This window comes from Lissotriton vulgaris, chromosome 9, assembly GCF_964263255.1.
Source record: "Lissotriton vulgaris chromosome 9, aLisVul1.2, whole genome shotgun sequence".
Lineage (NCBI taxonomy): Eukaryota > Metazoa > Chordata > Amphibia > Caudata > Salamandridae > Lissotriton > Lissotriton vulgaris.
In genome coordinates, this window is record NC_141697.1 from 1,219,351,020 (window position 1) to 1,219,370,964 (window position 19,945).

General features: G+C 46.9%; 1 protein-coding gene across 2 annotated transcripts in view; it reads right to left on the reverse strand.

The window, feature by feature from the left end:
* Nucleotides 1–1,463: 1,463 nt before the first annotated feature.
* IMPDH2 (inosine monophosphate dehydrogenase 2) overlaps nucleotides 1,464–19,945 on the reverse strand; it is a 357,233-nt gene continuing 338,751 nt past the window's right edge. For both annotated transcript variants that reach the window (XM_086939329.1, XM_086939328.1), the window contains one exon: nucleotides 1,464–1,786. In XM_086939329.1, coding sequence (XP_086795455.1) covers nucleotides 1,765–1,786 — 22 coding nt within the window. In that variant the 3' untranslated portion in view covers nucleotides 1,464–1,764. The remainder of the gene's footprint in view (nucleotides 1,787–19,945) is intronic.

The following is a 19,945-nucleotide window of genomic DNA, read 5'->3' on the forward strand; positions in this document are numbered from 1 at the left end:
ACTTAACCACTGCCCTGTTTTGTTTCAGGACCTGTTCCCCTTCAAAAGACTCAGACGAGCCATGATTCTTTGACTCGCCTTTTCCCGTTAAGTAATTTCTAAAGGCTTCCAGTAAGCCGAAACGTGTCATTTTTTTAAATTTTGGGATTGAGGCTGATCTGATCAAATAAAACAGATGCCGTATCTTACCTGCGTCGAGTCCATGTCTTCTCTCATGGATCACTCTGTGGAAGTTGGTTGTTTGTGTTTGTATAATATATAAATCGCTTGGTATATAGGTTTTCCATAAATCATTTTTATTATTTCCGGGGTCCCCGCACATGGGCGGGAATATTCAGTGCTTATGACTATTGATGAGGATCCCTTGGAAGAGAAGTGGGGGAAATGCTGGTCAGTAGGTATTTTGTGGATCCCTGTGTATTACAGTTTACAAGACCGAATGAATTGCAAGTCAAATGTGTGATTTTAGGCAGGGTGTGAGGATCGCAAAGTACTGTGGGTAAGAAAACAAAATGGAATTCATTCAATTATACCACCCTGGCCTACCCTCAGTGTTGCATTTTCAGAAATGTCTCTCTGGTAGTTTTCCCCAGGTGGCAGCTTGCCGGTGCCCAAAAAGTGCAGCCATTCACCATGGCAAAAGGAACGATATTGGGATTTAGCCCCATGTTCTTGGCCTATATGTAAAAACACCCAATTTTTTTTTACTGGGATGGGATGTTTTGATCCACACTGGTGCAGAAAGACTTTTGAGGCTTAAGGGGGGTGAGAGCGGGCCTGATGTCAGGATGGGCTAGACCCAACCCCAAAAAAGAAAATCCTGCTATATAGTGGGGATTACTGCCCTCCGAGAAAGCCAAAACACTAATATGTCCCTATTGGGGTTGGAGTAGGATCCAATGTCAGAGTGCAATGCCTGCAGCCTTTTCTGTCGCCCTAAGTGCAAAAACCCTGATACGGAGTTAGCCTTTAACACCACCACCCTTCCCCATGGCCAGAATTGGGGAAAATTAACAGATTGGGGCAACCTATCTGCCAACAGGTGGCAGTAAGACACTATTGCCCCTACTGGGCTGGGGAGAAGGGTACAACTCAATGCTACTGTAGGCTGCCCATTCTTTTGCTTGGTTGCACAATTTTCAAATCCCTGTTGTGGGCGTGGGCAAGCTTATTGTGCCTCGGTGGGTTAAACATCTTGTCCAAGAAACAGTTAAGCCTGTCGTTTGATTATTACTGGTAGCAAAAGAAGCCAAAATGGGTGCATCATTGGTGTGTGGAACAGCACTGGATGAGCTGATACTATTACAGAACCATAGCACACTAGGTTTTGGTTTATTCAAAGGTACAAAAATATTGTTCCAATATATGTATCTAAAGGATGTTTGCACCATGAAGGTTTTGATGATGCCAGCAACTCCGCACAAATGTCGTACTTTAAGAAATATGACTGAGATGAGCACAAGTTGCTTTTCAATATTTTACTCCAAAAGCCAGCTCACACTTCAAGGTTTGCTGTAACACTTAATTAAGTGAAATGACCACAGATAAAGCAGCAGTTCTGAATTTGGACAATTCAATGAGTTCTGTAATGGCCCGTGGTTTGAAAGAAAAATCAAAGGCAAGAACAAAATGAAGGATTTGTCATTTCAAAACATTTCCTCTGCTGTATGTCCATTTGGAGAATATGTGAATCGAAGGCTGGAGACCCCTGAAATCGCTGAATTCCATGCAATTCATAGAAGATTTTGGTTCTCAGAGTAGGATTCAAAATAGTCTTTTCTCATACCTGCAAAGAAGAAAATATAGCAAAAAAAGTTACCAAATATTTTTCCAAAATTTATTTTTGTATTTCTGACATGCTTCATAGTGGTTTTTGGTTAATATTTTCCTAATAAAAAAATGCCATTTTACTTCGATTCAGAAGGACATTCCACACTGAGAACAGGGATTTCTTCCCGCTTTAAATTAATATGCAACAAGTGTGAAAAGCATGGAATACAAAAGAAATAAGGGCCTTATAAGGGGAAACAGTCTATAGTCAATCTAGATTTGGTACTTGAATTTCACTTAAAATCTTATTACAAAATGGGTTCGATTGTTAATTTGATTGATTTTATTAACAATAAAGATGGGAACAAAATGAACTGGATAAATTCATAATTACCTAGAGTAAAGCCAAATGTATATTAAATATACATACATACAGCTGAGACTGCTGAAACGCGTAGATGTTGGTTATCTAAAATAAAGATCCAAGTGACCTAACACTTCTAGACGATTATTTCCTGGGAAAGAGGAGAATATTCTGTATATATGTGTGTGTGTGTGTATATATATATATATATATATATATATATATATATATATATATATATTACTGCAACATTAATGGGGCACTCGCTGGGTGACTACCATCATACATTTATGCATGCACGTTTCAGCGATACACCTTCCTCAGTTCTCTAAATGCATGTTCATGGCGAGTAACATTGAGTTCATTTAAATAATATACACACCCTTCTCATTTGTGATTTTAAAATGATGGCAAGAAAGGACTGCAAGGATTTTCAATCAATATCGGACGCCATGTTGGAAATGCAATGTCTTAATTCTCATAGTTCATAACAAATTATCGACTCAAATACTCCAATAAAACACTCTGCCTCAATGGGCGAGTATTTCATCATTGTCCTTACTTTCGTAGCAGGCCACATTGCTTGTCAGTCACTTTTTGCTCCGTCGACTGAGGCCATGGGTTATTCAAACCTAGGGATAGCGGTAATTTGACTGCTGCCTGTGGATTTATCCTGATTAACCTACAAGCGGCAAGGCAAGGCGTGTACAGCGCAAGAAAGCATTGCAGAAGGCCATGAAGGGCAAAATTACAAGAAGTGATTGCATCGCAATGGGGCTTGCTACGAAAGTACCACACACACAAACACTGGGTTTAGATTACATCATTGGCTAAACTTTTTTAAAGTTTGCTTGGGCTTCAGCTGTATAAAAGTCCTGGCTGCAGTGAAGTTCAGAAGTTTTGTCAAGACAAGAACTTAATATAATTTTTTTTTTTTTTAAAGTGCTAGCATTTGATATCCTTCATAGACCCACGGCTCGGACACAAATGCTGTGCATAATGACCTTTAACGGGCAGACCACTATCAATAAATCAATTGGCTGGTGCCTATTTATTTACAAAATAATGTTGGATTTACATATAACGATGAAGCAAAGACAAAATTGTTTCTAAATAAGTTGTTTTGTAAAATAAAGCTTCAATCCTGTACATTGTCTGAGAGATAAGTAAGTTAGCTCCAAGCGCATGGATGGGGTTTTGTCACTGACAGCTTTAGTCTAGCGTACCAAGTAACATGAATTGCGCACGGATAACAGAGGGGATGCAGAGCCAGCTGTGCCAAACCACCCTCCTTTCGAAATCCGTCAACTTGCGTTTTTCAGCAGAGGCCCAGCCCTCACTGTGTCAATGAATGTGCACTCTGGTATACCAACAGCCCACAAGGGTATGCTGGACTGGAGCTACACTCAAAGAATGCCCCTTGACCCACAACAGAGTAGACACAACTGCACACTTACAGAGCCATGGACAGTTTGGTGGCAGCTGCCAGATGCTGTCCGGGCACAGGTTGTGTTAGGCTCACCCACACAGAGAGTATAATAAACTCCTTAAGTAAAACTCAGTTCGCTAGTTTTTCTACTTCAGACCATGGAAGATGCAGTTGTGCTTACAGGTGTGTAGTTAAGGGGACTATGCAGCTACATGCAGCATCAGACAGGCAGTGCCTGCAGCAGAGTTCCTGCTTCCCTGAGCTTACAGCAGTGCTGCTCCTCTGAAATCCCTTCAGTAGTTTCACCCATGTCGAAGTGCTGAGCTTCTACCCACATATGGATAATAGATGTGCCCTGCAACAATACCTTGATTAAACAGTTTCAGCTGACAAGTCCGCTCAGTCCCAGTGATGTGAGAAGCAGCAGCATCTCAATCCCATACATCTTTAGTTTGTTGCTTTCCCTTCCATGAAGAGGGGTATTTTGACAGAATTTTGATCTGACTTTGAAGACCATGCCTCCTCCTGCTATATATACCATTTATGATACTCAAGCAGTGCAGAGCAAAAGTAAAGTGGTGATCCTTCCAAGATCTGTGTCTCATACACAGGAAGTAGTATTTGGTCAATTCTTGTGTATTCTGTGCATATTGGGTTCTGGCGGTAGTATTTCTGTAGCACAAGATATCTGTAGTCAATATTCGGGCAAAGAAACTAAGGCATTGGGGCTGGGTGAAAGGTGACTAACAGCTGCAAGCTTTGCACAAATGGCATTGAACATTATATCAGAGTTAGCAGGAAATGAGTAAAGGTGTGTTGCCTAACCCAGGCTACATTGAATAACTTGCCAAAGCCTTTTGTTTGGAGATTACCACTAAGATGTATTGCCAATGTCTAAAATAAGACCTCAATTCCAAGCCTCACATCAAGGTCTCATCTGCTTAGATGTATAAAACAAATATGATTTGAATAGGAATCAGAATCCTCTTGCCTTGGTCCATTTTGTATTGAGTTTAAGAGTACATATTACATTAATACAAGCAACACAAAACAACCAAACACCCTGGCCACTCAACGAGTGTACATTGATTACAATTTAATTTCCAAGTTAGCTGTGAAGTTTTACACCATGCATCTACAAGGCAGCATGGTATGCATTTGACAAACAACTTTGTCTAAAACATATCTTGGTTAAATACAGCTCTATTTTACATCACAAGATCAATGCATCTTCAAGTGCGGGCCCACCCTGTGCTGACTCAAAACTTGCATAGGCAGTTTCGCCAATCTCTTGATTATGGTTATCAACTGTCCCTCCACTATGTCACTGGATGTTTTTCCATCAGTACTTAAGTATGTCTTGAGTAGAACCCATACGCATCTCAGTCTCAATTTCGGGGGCATAATGTCCCTATATACATTTAGCTGTTCCCTACAGTATGCCATGTTGCACAGCTGATCAGTTATTTTAGGCGATGGTCTGCAACTTCAAAGCATCAAGACCCTTCCCTTCTCTAATACCACTGACATTTCAAGGAATATGCGTTTGACAGTACCTCAGCTGGGCCACCTCTGGGGACTGAACCACAATACAGCCTACTATGTGTATTTGCTTTCAACATCGCTATACAACAATTGCACATCAGCGGGAAGTACCACAAAACTTGCTAAACCACATATAGCAGTGTGCTTCAGCCCTCACACCCACTGTGCAGAGATGAGCAAGCATAGTATGTTTTGTGCAGAAATTCGAAAAGTATTAGGTGCAAACATGTCTTATCTTTGCTGTGCATCTCTTTGTACAATCTAGATAAGTCTCCTTAACCAAGGAGTTAAAAGGAGCTTTTCTGAAGGGTCAAATGTTCGCAGGTAACTGGAAAATGTGTGTCAGTCCAACTAGAGGCTGCTTGTATTCTGAAGTATAAGAGGATATCTAACGATATGCGTTCTCTACAGCTCTTTCACGTTTCTAAGGGGAGGAAGGCGTTATTAGGGTATTTGTTGCCTAACGTGGTCAAATCTAAAACAAAATATGAAAAAATAAAGTATCAAGTTACTTGTTTGATCTTGAGACACAGGTTGGCAGTACAGCAGGGTTTAAGGCCAGCGGCAAACTGGGAGCATGCAATACCACCAGCTTCGCTCTACAAAAGATACCATACCACACCCAACCACAATGTGCACTGCACAGTGCATTTCTCCCACTGAGCAGCTGTGGGGTGAGCAGATAGCGGTTTACAAATGGTTGAGATAAATGGAATCTGCTTCAACAGTCACTGAGGCTGGCAGGGCACCCCTTTGAATAGCAGTGTTAGGGTTTCCCATTTAAATCTAAGTCGCTTGCCTAGCCACATTACCTGAGTGTGGAACGGAATCGTCCCCTACCTCAACAGCGAGGCGCCATAGCATGCAATCCCGGGTCCCAGATCCCGATCCTACAGCGTCCCTGGCAGCCCGGACTCCACCCCTCTGTCCTCCCTTACAGGAACCTATGGCAGCAAGCGGAAGACCGGAAGCTCCCTCCCGCGACCTCGGAATCCCTCCCTCTAACCAGAGCCAGAACCCGGAAAAGCCGGCAGAAGCGAGGGAGAAGCGTTCACTACGGCGGACTCGTGGCAGGAGACAGAGGGCGGAGAACCTGAGCCGAGATGGTAGGGAGCGTGATTGAAGGAGGAACGGAAGACAGGAGCAGAGGAGGACGTCTGAACCGAAGACTGGTGGAGTCCCCAGGAGGTGGCTGGAGAGCGGCCGCAATTCGCAGGAGAGTTGCAGCGGGGCACGTGAGTACCTTGTCTCCTGGTCTCCAGGCCGACTCGTATATTGGTGTATATAGAGTGCCCCCCTCACGTTGCAAACCTCACTGTATTTATAGCCGAATCACTGTATATACGCTACAGTCGAATCAGGTCACGAGCACTGTTGTATAGAGAACCTTTGCACTTACCCTTCACTGCTATCACCCTCTTCCCTCCCGCTCTTAGTATCCCATCTCCTATCCCCCTTTCCTTACTGCCCCGCTCCTCACGCTCGCTTTACCCTCCACACGCTCCGTGTGTTGGTAACAGGACTCAATCGGTCCTACGCTTGAGGACTAACCGCCCCGTTTTTCTTCCTCATACCTCCGAGGACACCACCAGGACCAGCCCACGAACAGGATACAGCCAGAGACGTCCTGCATACCAGAGATCAACGCGGACCATCGTCCACCCGACACCAGACGACTCAAAAATATGATCCTTTTCCTTCATTTCTCCACTCTACATTCTTGCCCTCCAACCACTAACTGTGTACAACAATGAACTACGCTAAGTCATAGCACACTATATCCGGCCAACACGCCCGTTATTCCGGTCTGCCAAAACCCCAAGCCCACACCGAGATATGCTTGATTTCAAATGCAGGAAAAAGACCTGTTCAGTGGAACAGGTATGTTGGTAAATATGTATAACTATCTAGGCAGGATTATAATTTTAACTAAACCAAGCCTACTGTGGAGGGAAAATGGCAGCTTAAGTCATCTCACATACAGTTCTCTTGCAGTACAACTCTGAAGTCTCTAGTGACCCAGACGTCAGATATTTCACCAATGATTAACATAGCAGCAGGTATTCAAAAGTGCATTTAGGAGGTGACGTGCGTCAAAGGGAATATTTCTAATTTTGCACAGTTCATAAAGATGCCTGAAAGGGGACCGAAGTGGAGGCACTCTTAGATCAGGAGCAATGCTAACATCGGGGGGATACCATCTGTAAGTAAGGAGAATATCTGCCTAGATATAAAATGTAGGTCTCCTACCACACAATTCTAGCAGACTTGCAGCAAGTGGCTCTAGTCCTATCGTGAAGGAGATGTGCAATACTGAAAATCCATGCAGTGTAACTTTCGCCATTTCATGGGACGACGATATGATAAAATGTATTATGCTGGCCATAGCTGCACAATATAAGAGTTTAATCCACCTAAGGAACAAGGCTTCAAACACTGGCACATACAAGAGTGAGGTTACTGGTGGATACTCTAACCGCATATTTCTCAACTTGTGAATAGTCCCCAGGGGTCAGACTGAATCCAGAAACTTTTAGAGCAGTTCTCCTGCATGCTGACAGGTGACGTCATGTGCTAAAGCCTTAATCAACAATTGTTTAGGACTCGCTCGTCTGTAGTGGTGCTGTGCCACTGTTGGAGTAAGTGTATTATCTTGCCTCAGACAGTGAGACTATGCCGACAAGAACCTACTAAAGCTGTGGCAGGAGAGGCTAGGGACAGAGCTGCATGTTGTCTCTGCTATCCTCATTGTTCCTAAGAACAGCGCCCCGCCACGAATGGGATGAAAGGCTTGCTTGGGTGGAGAAGTCTGGCATAGGTAAAATGAAAACCTTCTACCGTAGCCACAGAGAGGGTGAACACATGTTAGTGGAATTATCTTATGGGAGCAGAGAAGGAATGTGCTTTGGCTCGGTTTTCCTTGTAATGTTTTAATACCAAGTCCACCTTTTAGCCGAAATGCAAGAGACATCAAGTGCCTGTACATCGCTGGAGAAGTCCATAGCCCTCATCCAGGCATGATGCCAAAGAGCCACACTGGTAACTATGGAGGAAGACATCCTTTACCACAAAACCATTAGAATGCTGAATGGTTACATCGTGGTTTTGACAACGCAAATAATTACATTTACTTGCACTGGAGGGCGCTCTAGACTAAGGAATAGTGTAAATTACTATTCCAACACCTTCCCTACTATACGTAGACTGGAGTTTGAATAGTAATTCACACTATTCCGAAGTCCAGGGCAAGTCGATGTAATGACCTGCGTTGTTAAGACTGCAATGTAACATACCGCGTTGCAATGGTACAGTTTGTATCATCATACATCCAACCTTGGTGTGTTCTGAATAAGCAGTTGCTTCTAGTTTCCAGGTGAAATCAGATGACAAACTTGCTCCATCGTGGCTATCAATAGCCTGGGCAAGAGACGACAAGAGGTCTCCAGAACAACTGGTAAAATTGGCATCAGTGTGCCTCAAAGGGGATTAGAGTAGTGGTAAAGAAAAACAGCTGGTATTTACTGATCTCAGAGAAAGTTTTGAAAAAGAAAAAAATCTGTTTACCAAATGTTTCTATTTTTTTAACTCACCATAAGGCTAAGTGGTAGTAAAGGCACTGGGATTGACTTTGCTGGTGGAAGCCTGTACTAAAACTCCGACGTCAGATGCGTAGGAAAGGCAGGGTCACTGGTTGCAAGGCTATGGCAACAACCAACCGTTCTAAACAAGTCTGTATGGGCCTCCTTAAATGGCATTAGTAGCCCTGTGGGAGCCTTGTCAAGTTGCAAGACTTCAGTTTCTTTAGGTTTAAGACTTCTACTGCTCTGTGCATGACTACAGGGAGGTGACGCTTTCCTCTTGGGAGGTAGGAAGGGGCAAGGCCCATGTCTGGTGAAGTGTCCAGCACAATGGCATTTTGAAGCTCTTTACACCAGTTTTCCTCATCATATTGGGGAATATAGTTATCCCAGTCACCATTGCTATTGCAATCCGTGCAAAAAAGATTGTGTAAAGTCTGAAACCTACCATGTTGTAAGGGCAAAGTATCAGTCTGAAGGTTCGCTGAGAGGCTGCTCACCAGTCAAGGTGGATTCAGCTCCGAGTCGGATAGTACTATCAGCTGCACATCATCCATCACTATCGCTGCAAGAAGGGGCCCAGGAGATGGATTCAGGGCCTAAGCCTTCACCAGGGAGGTGCAGAACGGGATGTGGTTCCAAGAGGCACAGACTACTCCGAGGGTAGACCCTCAAACAGTTTCTGACTGGAGGCTCCTGCAAATCCTTGGTGGGAGACCAGAGGGAGCTGGTAAATTGCCCTATGTGTGCAGCCTGGACTCTCTACTTGAGGCGATGTCGATAGGCCTGAAAATACAGGGGTCATCCGTACCAAGTTCTGAATCTGCTCCAATGGAGATTGGGAGCAAAACCAGGAAGTATTCTGATGCCTTTACGCCCTCTTTGGAGATTGAGAATGGCCGTAAGGGGCTATTCCCATTTTTACTTCTTGCACTTTTTCTTTGACTTACCAGAGGACTTTGACTGCAATGACTCCCACAGGAACGACTTGGGTACAGGAGCCTCCTTTCGCCTTCAACTAGTCGTAGCACGGAACCTTGTATTTGGCAACATTGAGTTTGGCCTCAGTCTCATATAGCCTTTAGGCTCACTTGGGAGCAGTCGCCACAAGTCTGAGTTCTGGTCCAACCCCAGGGACCACAAACAGACTTTGTGAGGATCCATCACCACGGTTTAAACCCTATTATTTCAGGGACTGACATTTCCCTTGCTCATTGCTATTATTTTTTTTAAGTCTGGTCAAGAACCAGAGAGAAGTTCTGGATCGGAGTCTGAACGTGCAGATAGAAAAGGAACTGGCGTGAGCAAATGTGTGGCGCTTATATGTGGCTCAGTGTCCCCCATCTGGATCGGGATGAGGTCAGAGCAGAGACCGGTTGGCGCACAGGAGAACTGACTGCTCTAAACATCTAGTCTGATGCATGGGGGAATATCAACAAGGTAAGAAATCTAGTTAGAAGTACCCAACAGAAATGCCTCTTCATGTATCCCAGCACCTGCAGTATTGTAAGTGAACTTAGACCTCAAATGTTCCAAGTTGTCAATCTGAGTGCAGGCATGGTGTCTTAGGGACTTTCCTGATAGATGTGCGCATAGCATGGTTGGGCTGGCATCAGTGTGCACTAAATGAATTAGCTTCTTCCCCACATACTCGGACTACCCCAACTGCCAGAAGAACATAACCCACACACCACACTCCTCCAATTTGTAATTGGTGTTCTCGGGTGAAAATGAATGCATGTGGTGAACTCCCTCTTAGATGTTGGGGAGGGAAGCGGATACCAGCTTTGGGTGACCTGGTTGCTGGGGGAAATGCACCCATATATTTGTTTAATAGCACAGGTGTCAGTCTTAAACCCAGTCAGAATTCCACCCCCCCCCTCAAACCCCTCCACCCCCCAACAAAAGAATCAACTAGCACACATGCATCCAGACGCAGCTAGAGCTATGGGTGGTGACAGGGTTGGCAGACACCAGACAGCCAAGTCAGCACCTCTCGCACCATCACATTAATCACTCAGTATGTACTAGATAAAGATTAGTCTCCTGCGATCTGCAATAGTTCATGTGGTACCAGTTAAGGGGTCTACGAAGAGACATGCTCAAGGTTTCAGTCTCATATGCCAGGATGATCTGCATTCTAGCCACAGGATGCTTTTGGCCTGCTGTTTCATGCTGGAGATGGGTTGCGGTGTCCTCCATGGAGTTAGATGAGATCAACTGTTAGTGTTGTGTAGTTGCATGCTGTCAAAAAAACAAAAAAAGTCTGGGGCAGTAGTTTTGCTAGTTACTCACACGGAAAACAAATGTTATCCAGCAGTCAGACTACTAGTGTAGATTAACAATCCGAGGACACCGACAAAGTGGGTTGCTAAGGTGCCTTAACGATTCTGGCATGCTGAGGTGCCTCGACGATTCTGGCATGCTGCCTTACTCACAGTCCCAAGAGCTTCTCAGGTTATTTTGAACAAATTTGCTGTATGATTTAGGTGTTTGAAAACATGCTGCCTAAAATCATGATGTGCAGCTTGGCGGGAAGGAAAAGGGAATGCCAGCTTTCTGCAGCCATCTTTTAACTGACAAAAACTTCTTGTAAAACTAGATCTTGATCCTTCAAATTAAACAGTCTGGAGATGGAGTCCCAGGAGGAGGCCTCAGCCCTACAGATCGGAGGGCCCTCTTGACCAATAATGCAGATGTCAACTCTTCATTAGGGCTCAGCTGTTTCAGCATAAGCTTAATGAAGTCCTCCCTGTGAGAAGTTGGCCTGGCATATGCTGTCCACTATTCTAGTGGGCACCTTGCACCAGTCCAAACGACCCTTATTGATGGTAGGTTTAAAGACAACCTATATAGAAAGCTATCCTAGTGGTAGCTATGGAGAGCAGCCTTCAGGCGAAGTCTTTAAGGAATGTAAAGCAGCTTGTTTTACCAGTCTATAATCTTATGAATGACCAAGTGAAAGGAGAACCATACCAGATATATATATATAAAATATATGTATTTATTCTAAACACATACCTCTAGTCTCTTTATGAGGCTAGAGGCAAAAGTATGTTCAGTAAACCCATTTAGCACACAGTAAATTAGCACAATATACGTTGAGCCCTAGGGGCGTACCAAACCATATATTAAGAAAGTGGTATAAGAATCACGACTGACCGATACAAGGCCTATAGAATGGCTGGGACCACCAGGAACCACCCAAGGTAGTGACACAGGGGACCCACGGGGGACACGTGCAGTGTCTAAAAAAAACTTTTTGGAATTTTAAAGATTAAGGACACTTATTTAGAACTAGACAGTTCTAAAGTCAATACCCACGGGAGCAACGGAGTACTAGAGTTACCTCACCCAGAGAAGCCGGGTGCTTAGGGGTCTTTTGATGTTGTGTTTTGTCGTCGATTTCAATGGCGATCTGCTGAAAAGTACTGCTGGCGAGCAAGTCGAAAGTGCCCGGGTGGATCGGAGTTCTGAAGAACCTGAAAGAGAGGGGACAGAGTCTGGGTCACTTGCCAGTGACCAGGAAGGCAATGAGCGGATGCCCTTCAATGGCAGGCGATTTCAGGTGAAGGTGAAGCTTGATTTATCAGCCACGAGGACCAGGAGTCGACGACGACGACCAGGAGCTGGATTCGAGCTGTCCCACGAAGGATGTCGAGTGCTGCGGTGTCGGTATCCGGACTGGACCCAACAAGCCTTGGCAACAGCAACCCACACAGAAAGCAAAGATTGGCTTTGGTGCAGACCAGCAAGGTCTGAGGGACTCACCACTTGGTGGAGAGTCAGGGCACGTCTGTAGCAACCAGGAAAGCCCAGGAAACAGAAGAGTCCCCTTGGTGGGGACCCACGAGTCGTCAGACCAGGGATCGCGAAGGAGCCTCGAGCGGAAATGCTAGAAACGGGTCCATGGAACACTCGTGGAGTGTAGGCCCACAATCTTTGGTGCAAATGGTGCTCAGGACTTGGACTACAAGTAGCCCAACACACAACTTCGGGAAAGCTCTGGAAGTTGATGCACTTGCAAATATGCACGGTGTCCAGGAGTTCGGGTTCCACGTCACTTGTGAGGGCTGCAGGTTTCAGCTTTGCTGGGATCTCGTGTCGGCCTCTGAAGTCTGGAAGTCTGTATCCGGAGTCACAAATCCGTCGGAAGCCTTGGAAATGCAGACCGGCAAGATGCTTCTTTTGTGCCTGTTTGAACAGGGGAGTCACTCCTAGACCCCAAGGGAGATTCTTCCGTCTTCTAGTCGTTTAGAATGTCGAAGTTTCAGCATATATGTTGCAGAGTTTCATCCAGGTGTAATCTGAAGTCCTAAGAACTGGGGTCCCACACTTATACTAAGTTAGGGGGTTGGGAGGAGGAGCTACGACACTGACCAAGATGGCCGCATAGTCTCCCGTCCTCCGCTCGCTTATCCTGTCGAATATCCTGATCTCCTGCCCCGGATTCGTGTGGGTGAACTAGTCTGCATCCCGATGGTGTGATCGCGGAATTTTTCTGATGTTCTGGTGTGAAGTAACATCGAAAATCTTTTGAGGCCTAACCCAGACTGGAAGCCGGGGTCTCGATTTCTGGTCTACCCGGGTCCAAATTGAACAACGACGGACTGCCGAGGGTGGTTGGGTCCGGTCCCTGGAACTTTCGAAAATTTCTCTGAATTACTTTGCAACCATCTGCTGCCTGGTGCTGTACCTGAGGTGAGGCGACGGGTGGTGCGCGGTGCTGCGTCGCGGGGGGCCCCGGCCCGGAGGCCCGGCACTAGCACCGCTGGTGCCCCGGGGTAGGGGTCCCGCCGCGCGTTGCTGCATGTTGCTGGCCCGTCCCTCACGGCCTGTTTCTGCTCCGGCGTATCCTGCCCCGGAGAGGGAGCCTCTCCGTGGGGACCGTTATGCCTGCGGCTGAATGGAACCCGGCGGAACGGACTCAATGTGGCCCTTCCTTGCGGATGGTAATGGCGGAAGTTGCGGCGCTTCACGCGATGGTGAGGGCCCAGGTCAATCATTGGCTGTCGGCAACAGATGGACTCATAGGACCGGGATCGAGCCCTGACTTGCTCTTTGAGACCCGGCAGCCGACTTGCCCCCCTGTTGGAAGCCCTACTGGTGTGTTTGGACCCGGTACTGGAAGCTGTGCCTGCCCCCGAAGAAACTGAATTGATCGTGGGTGCTGAGATTGGTGACTCTTAAGTTCTCGGAAACATCGGTCCTACAGTTATCGGAGCATGTCACTGCTTCCCCCATCCTGGACACTGTTGGCCCACACTTTGATCTGTGTCGGAACGAGTCACACCCCCTCCCCAATCTGTCTCCCAATATGGCGGATGGAACGATGCTTGGCTTCGGGGACGGGGAGGGACATCGTTGGTGCAAGCTGTGTGCATTGGGACCTGCTATTCCTCTCCTTATTGCCGACTCAAGCTCCGGCTGCTTCTGTGTGAACTTTGACTTTCCGGGGATGTGGCTTTTCTTATCCGAGGGACACAGCAACTTTGTTAGACGGGGCCAAGGCTGAGATTGTGGGTTGAATCATTTACGATGGATCTATTGGTAACGGGACTGCTTCATCAACGGACGGATTCCGGGGCGGGGGGTTTGTGGTTCCCCCCGGGGTATTTTTGTATGGTGACAACTTTACTTGTGTTGGCTTAGAGGGGCCCCTTTGATAGGGCGGGGGAGAGAGACCCGGAGCGCATAGACTATCGCCCTCCTCCGCTTCCCCGTTAGGTGGGGTTTCCAGTCTCTCTTTTTTCTCTTCTTCTATATTTCGGGTTTGGTTCTCGGGCGACAGGCACACTGCTGGGGGAGGGGGGCGTAGTCATCTGCAGGGGTGCAGGGTGGGGGATTGGGGGAGGGGATCTTTCGTTTTTATTTTTGTTTCTATGGCCTTTTTTTTCTCCTCTCTTATCTTTCTTTGTCTTTCTTTTCTGGGTCAGTGCAGTGGGTTTCCTTTGGTATCAATCCCTGCTTTTTCATCTGTGCCTCAATTTTCGTAGTGTTTTTTGGGTCTTAGGGCAGGTAACTGCAGGCGCGAATTGACCATAATATTCCTTCAAATCCTGACCTCTTGTTGCAGCGCCATTGATTTGATCGATTACTGTTTATTGTCGATACGTTTACTATTCTGCCTGCCATTTTCGCTGCTGGGAAATTGTTCGGCACCTGATCCTTTCATCTTCTAATATAAAATGAAAACCTTTTATATCCTGTTTTTCTAATTGTGCTGTTCAGTGGCCAAGAGTACGCTAGCATGGAGATTCTGCTCCCCGAGGTGCTGCATGTGATTAAAATTGCTCTCTGTTAATCTCACTGCTTAGCGGCCGGCCCCCGGGGTTGTAGGCCCATACTTGTATTTGGTTTAAATGTCAATAAAGGTTTAAAAAAAAAAGTTAGGGGGTTGGACATACCCTAGGGACCCACCTTTGAGAGGGTCTGGGAAGAGGGGTGGTTACACCCTTTCCCTTTGTCCAGTTTCACACCAGAGCAGGGGCTGAGTACCCCTGCAACCGTTTGAATTGGGGTATGCACATGACACCAACTGTGCCCTCAGCACTGTCTGAAAAGCATTATCTGAATGCACCCACACAGCCCCAATACACTAAAGCAGGGGTCTCCAAACCGGTCCTGGCGGGCCGGATCCATGCCAGATTTTTAAAATAACTACATGCATCTCAATGGAGATATCCAAAAAATCTGGCATGGATCCAGCCCTCCAGGACCGGTTTGGAGACCCCTGCACTAAAGGCTGTCTGGGAGGTGGTTACACCTCCCTGTGACAGGAAACCTATTGTCCAGGCCTCCCCTGCCGGAGTTTCATCCAGCAGCAGGAGGTCAGACCAGTGTCTGTGGCATCCATTTTGTGATGCCAGGGCTCTTTTAAACTATTATTACCGGTTAGACCAGTGTGTACGTGTCTCTCCCTCTAGAAGGGTGGACTTTCTACCCCCGCCGCCAGGACTGGCGGGGGAAGAGGAGGGGGGGGTAGGATTCCAAAGTGTTTGACACCAAACAACATGTTTCCATTTAAACAAAATGTGGTCCAGCACACAAATTTCTCCTTATAAATTATTCAACATTAACCATAATTATTATGCACAGTAGTAAATCATTTGATAGCAGAATCAATAACGTAGTTTTGAAGTTCATTCTTTATTCCATCTTCATAAAAACACAACACGTTTCGTCCTCCACAGACTTCAGGGCTTGGCGATATTCTTCTTTTCATTAAGTTTTATTCTCATATAGTGGAACAAGCGCTGTATTAACAATTTCCAATCAATCCCGTTTGAATGTTAAGCAAATGATGAAGCATTATGAGTAGGCTACCCCTGATCTCAATCGCAATATTTGATGAATGTTACTCAATTAGAAGCACAGTGAGGTTTCATCTGTGGTTGGGATGGGGCGGGGGAGTGGTTGGGGTATGTTGGGTACAGGCCCACTGGGGGAATGTCAACGTTTCGATCTTAGCGCATAATGGCAAGTAGACTCCTCTGCTGCGGGTCTTCCTCAGGACCAGGGGAGGGGACCCGAATAAGTTTGCGGTAAGATGAAATAAATCCCAAAATGTACTCAGTCATAAATCCTGCGATTATTTGAGGGTTGGGGCAAAATCACCCAACGATACCGCTAGAATGAAGCGGCTTGGGTACTTTCACTCATTTGCTGCCATCGGGGTTTTCAATTTCTTAATGTCTGCATCAGTCGAAGACGTACCGCATTCGTCGGTGTCTCAACAAAGTGCGAGGTTCACGAAGGAGAAGCTTCAAAGACATGCCGTCTTTTCTGAGCTTCCCCAGGCCACTTGCTGCTTTCAGCAACTGGTCCCTGTAGGAAGGTGGATATCTGACTATGGTTACCTCAACTTTTTGCGTAGTGTTTAGCTGATTTTTCGACTTAGTTGGCCTGGGATGCTGCTAATCAGGGCCCCAGGCTACCTGCTCTCACTGTAAAATGGACTTCATGTACTTTAGGTACATCTCCAATTGGATATTGGATCACCGAATGAGCCCCTATATAGTGTACAATAGGTACCCAGGGCATAGGTGCATCCAAGGCCTACCAGGGGCTGCACCATGTATTATGCCACCCCTGGCTGGCCATCCAAACTGACAACTGGGGGATCACTCAGCTGGGGCAAGGTCGGGTAATCACCCCTTGCTTAGGTATAGTATTCCTATCCCTACCATTATATATAGATACATATATACCTATAAGTCACTCCTATGTGGCAGGCCTTGACAATCCTGAAGGCAGAGTGCTTGGTTTTATGTGAGATGGTGCTCTAGCATGAGCTGAGCCTGTCTGCAACTTTCGGAACCATGTCCTTATAGCTGTTCTATGATATAGCCATACCATATACTCTTAAGTGCATTATAATTCTCGTGGTTAATGCTAACTTTGGTTTGGCTTTATCAAAACAGGTCGTGTAAGGTGTCACAAGCTTTGGAATACTACCCCCCCCCCCGTCGGTCCTGGCGGCGGGGGTAGCATTCCACCCTTCTAGAGGGAGAAGACATGTAGTTGTAGCTTTACCCGGTTAAAGTTAAACAGAGGCTCAGCATCACAAAATGGATGCTGCTGCCACAGACACAAGTCTGACCTACTGCTGCTGGATGAAACTCCGGCAGGGGAGGACTGTACAATAGGTTTCCTGCCTTGGGAGGTGCTAGCACCTCCCCAGACAGGCTATAGTGTATTAGAGCAGGGCGGGTTGAATGAAATGAGACACTGCCTGGGGCACACAAGGTGCTCTATGCATAGCCCGGTTCAAACCAGTTGCTGGGGCACCCCAGCCCCAGCTCTGGCGCGATACTAGACAAAGGGAAAGGGGTGTAACCACCCCCTTCCCAGGTTCCACCCATAGGAGGGACCTAGCAGGTAATCCAGCCCCTTAGATTAGTATAAAGCTAGGAGCTGTGTGTAGAGACATTAGATTATCCTTAACTGAAACTCTGAAACGAAACTCTGGACCTTCGACATTCTACTGCAACTAGAAGACTGAAGAATCTCCCTTGTGGTCAAGGAGTGACCACCCTGTGCAAACAGGCACCATCAGTGACTTGCCGGTTTGCTTTGACGATGTTCCCGCCGGAACCTGAAGACTCCGCGACGCAGCCTCTGGACTTCCAGATTGTGACTCCGACCCACATCCACAGCAAAGCTGAGACCCGTGGCGGACACGAGAGACGTGGGACCGGACTACCTGCAGTACCTGCTTTTTGCTAACTGTGCAGCTTCTGAGGTGTCCTCGAAGTTGTGCATTGGGACTTGAGAAGCCCCAACCCGAGCCCTAAGTGCACCGAAGCTCAGACCTCCACGAGTGCCGCATTGGGCCTGCGCCTGCATTTCTCCTACGCGTCTTTGCGGTTGCTAGCCCGTTGGCTAGTGGCCCTCCTGAAGACATCCTTGTGAATCAACACTGCTTGCCTGGTTGCTCAGGGCTTGCTCCTGCTTTCCTGTAAAGGGGAAGCTCCCCAGACCTTGCTGGTCTGAACAAAAGCCGATCTTCCCTTCCTGCGTGGATTGCCTTTGCCAAGGCTTGTTGACTCCAATCCAGAAGCAGACACCGCCAACAGCGAGATCCTTCGTGGGACAGTCCGTATCCAGCTCCTGGTCGTCGTCGACGCCTCCTGGTCCACGTGGCTGCAGAGACGAGCTTCACTTCTTCACCTGCTTGCAGCTAGACATCGCCTGGTTCCTTCCTGGTCACTGGCTAGTGACCCAGACTCTGTCCCCTCTGCTTTCAGGTTCTTCACTGCTCCGATCCACCCTTGGATCCAACAGGACATCTTCCTCCAGGTCGCCTGCAGCATCTTTGTGCAGATCTCCATAGGATTCGACGACGAAACACGACACGAAAGAACACCTATGCACCCGGCTTCCCTGGGTGAGGTAACTAGAGTACTCCGGTGCTCCCGTGGGTAATAACTATCCAAGTGTCCTAGTTTAACTAGGTTTTCCCGTAGTCCACCCGGAAGTGCCCGAAATCAACTACTTTACAAACTTTACGTTCCCATTGAAAGTCTATGAGAACCCGCGTGTGTGTTTAGACACTGCACACGCATCCTGTGGGTCTCCTACTTCCTAACCTGTAGTTGTTCAGTGAAGACCCAGTGATTCCCTAGGCCCTAGGCCTATTCACTTGTCCTGAAGTGATTCTTATACCACTTACTTAGTATATGGTTCGTGAGGCCCCTAGGGCAGAATTGTATTTGTGCAACTTATAGTATGCATATTGAGTCACTTGTGCTGTATCTCGAACTCTGACCTCATAAAGAGTGCAGAGGGGTTGTGTTAGTAATAAATACATATATATTTGATTTATACCTTGTGTGGTTTCCTTTCATTTGGTATTCAAGTGGTTATTATTGATAAAACAATTGGCTTCACATGCTCTCTGAAGTATTAGCCTAAGACTGCTTTGTCCATGCTACATCTGGGATAGCTGGTCTATAAGGTTGACTTTACAACCATCACTATTAGGGTTGTTTGGACTGATACAGGGTGCCCACTAGAATAGTGGACATCACACATCAGGCCAACTTCTCACAGTCCCCACTGGTTGTGACCCCCACTTTAAGCGGGAGAACCGGCAGGAAAAACAAGTGAGGAAGAGAGGTGTGGCCACCTATGCCAACTCGACCCCTCAGGTGAGAGGGGAAGGTGAAGCACAGCTCTCAGTCCACGCCATCTTGAAGATGGGGGACTCAGATAACCAGGGACAGTCTCATGTCCCCCTCCCACAGGAGGGTGGCATAATAGGGGGGTGTACCCACTGCAGGGAAGGGACCTATTAGTCCCTGACTTTTGCCTACCTGCAATGCCCCTAAATCTAGTATTTAGGGGCACCCCTGAACCTTGCTTCGTCAGACAAAAGGAAACTACAAGAAGAATAAGAAGGCCCGAACAGCCGTGCAGCAGCTAACAAGAGGAAGAGGCCTACTGACTTGGCCCCAGCCCTACCGGTCTGTCTCCCCCCTCGAACCTGCTCCTGCGAAATACCGGAGTATCTTGCATCCAGCAACGTCAAAAACACTGGAGGACCTGCCTGCCTTCAACTACAAAGACTTTGTCTCCCATGATCATACTCAACCTCTGAGTTCGGCCGGAGACTGCAGATCCGCCCCCACTCTGCACCCGCCGACCACGGCCAGAGCGGGCAAACACCACGAGGAGGTCACCCCGCCGACCCCTGACCTGCCTCCAGCCGACACCTACAGCCTAAATCTTGAAGGTCCCGCCCAACCGTGACCAGGA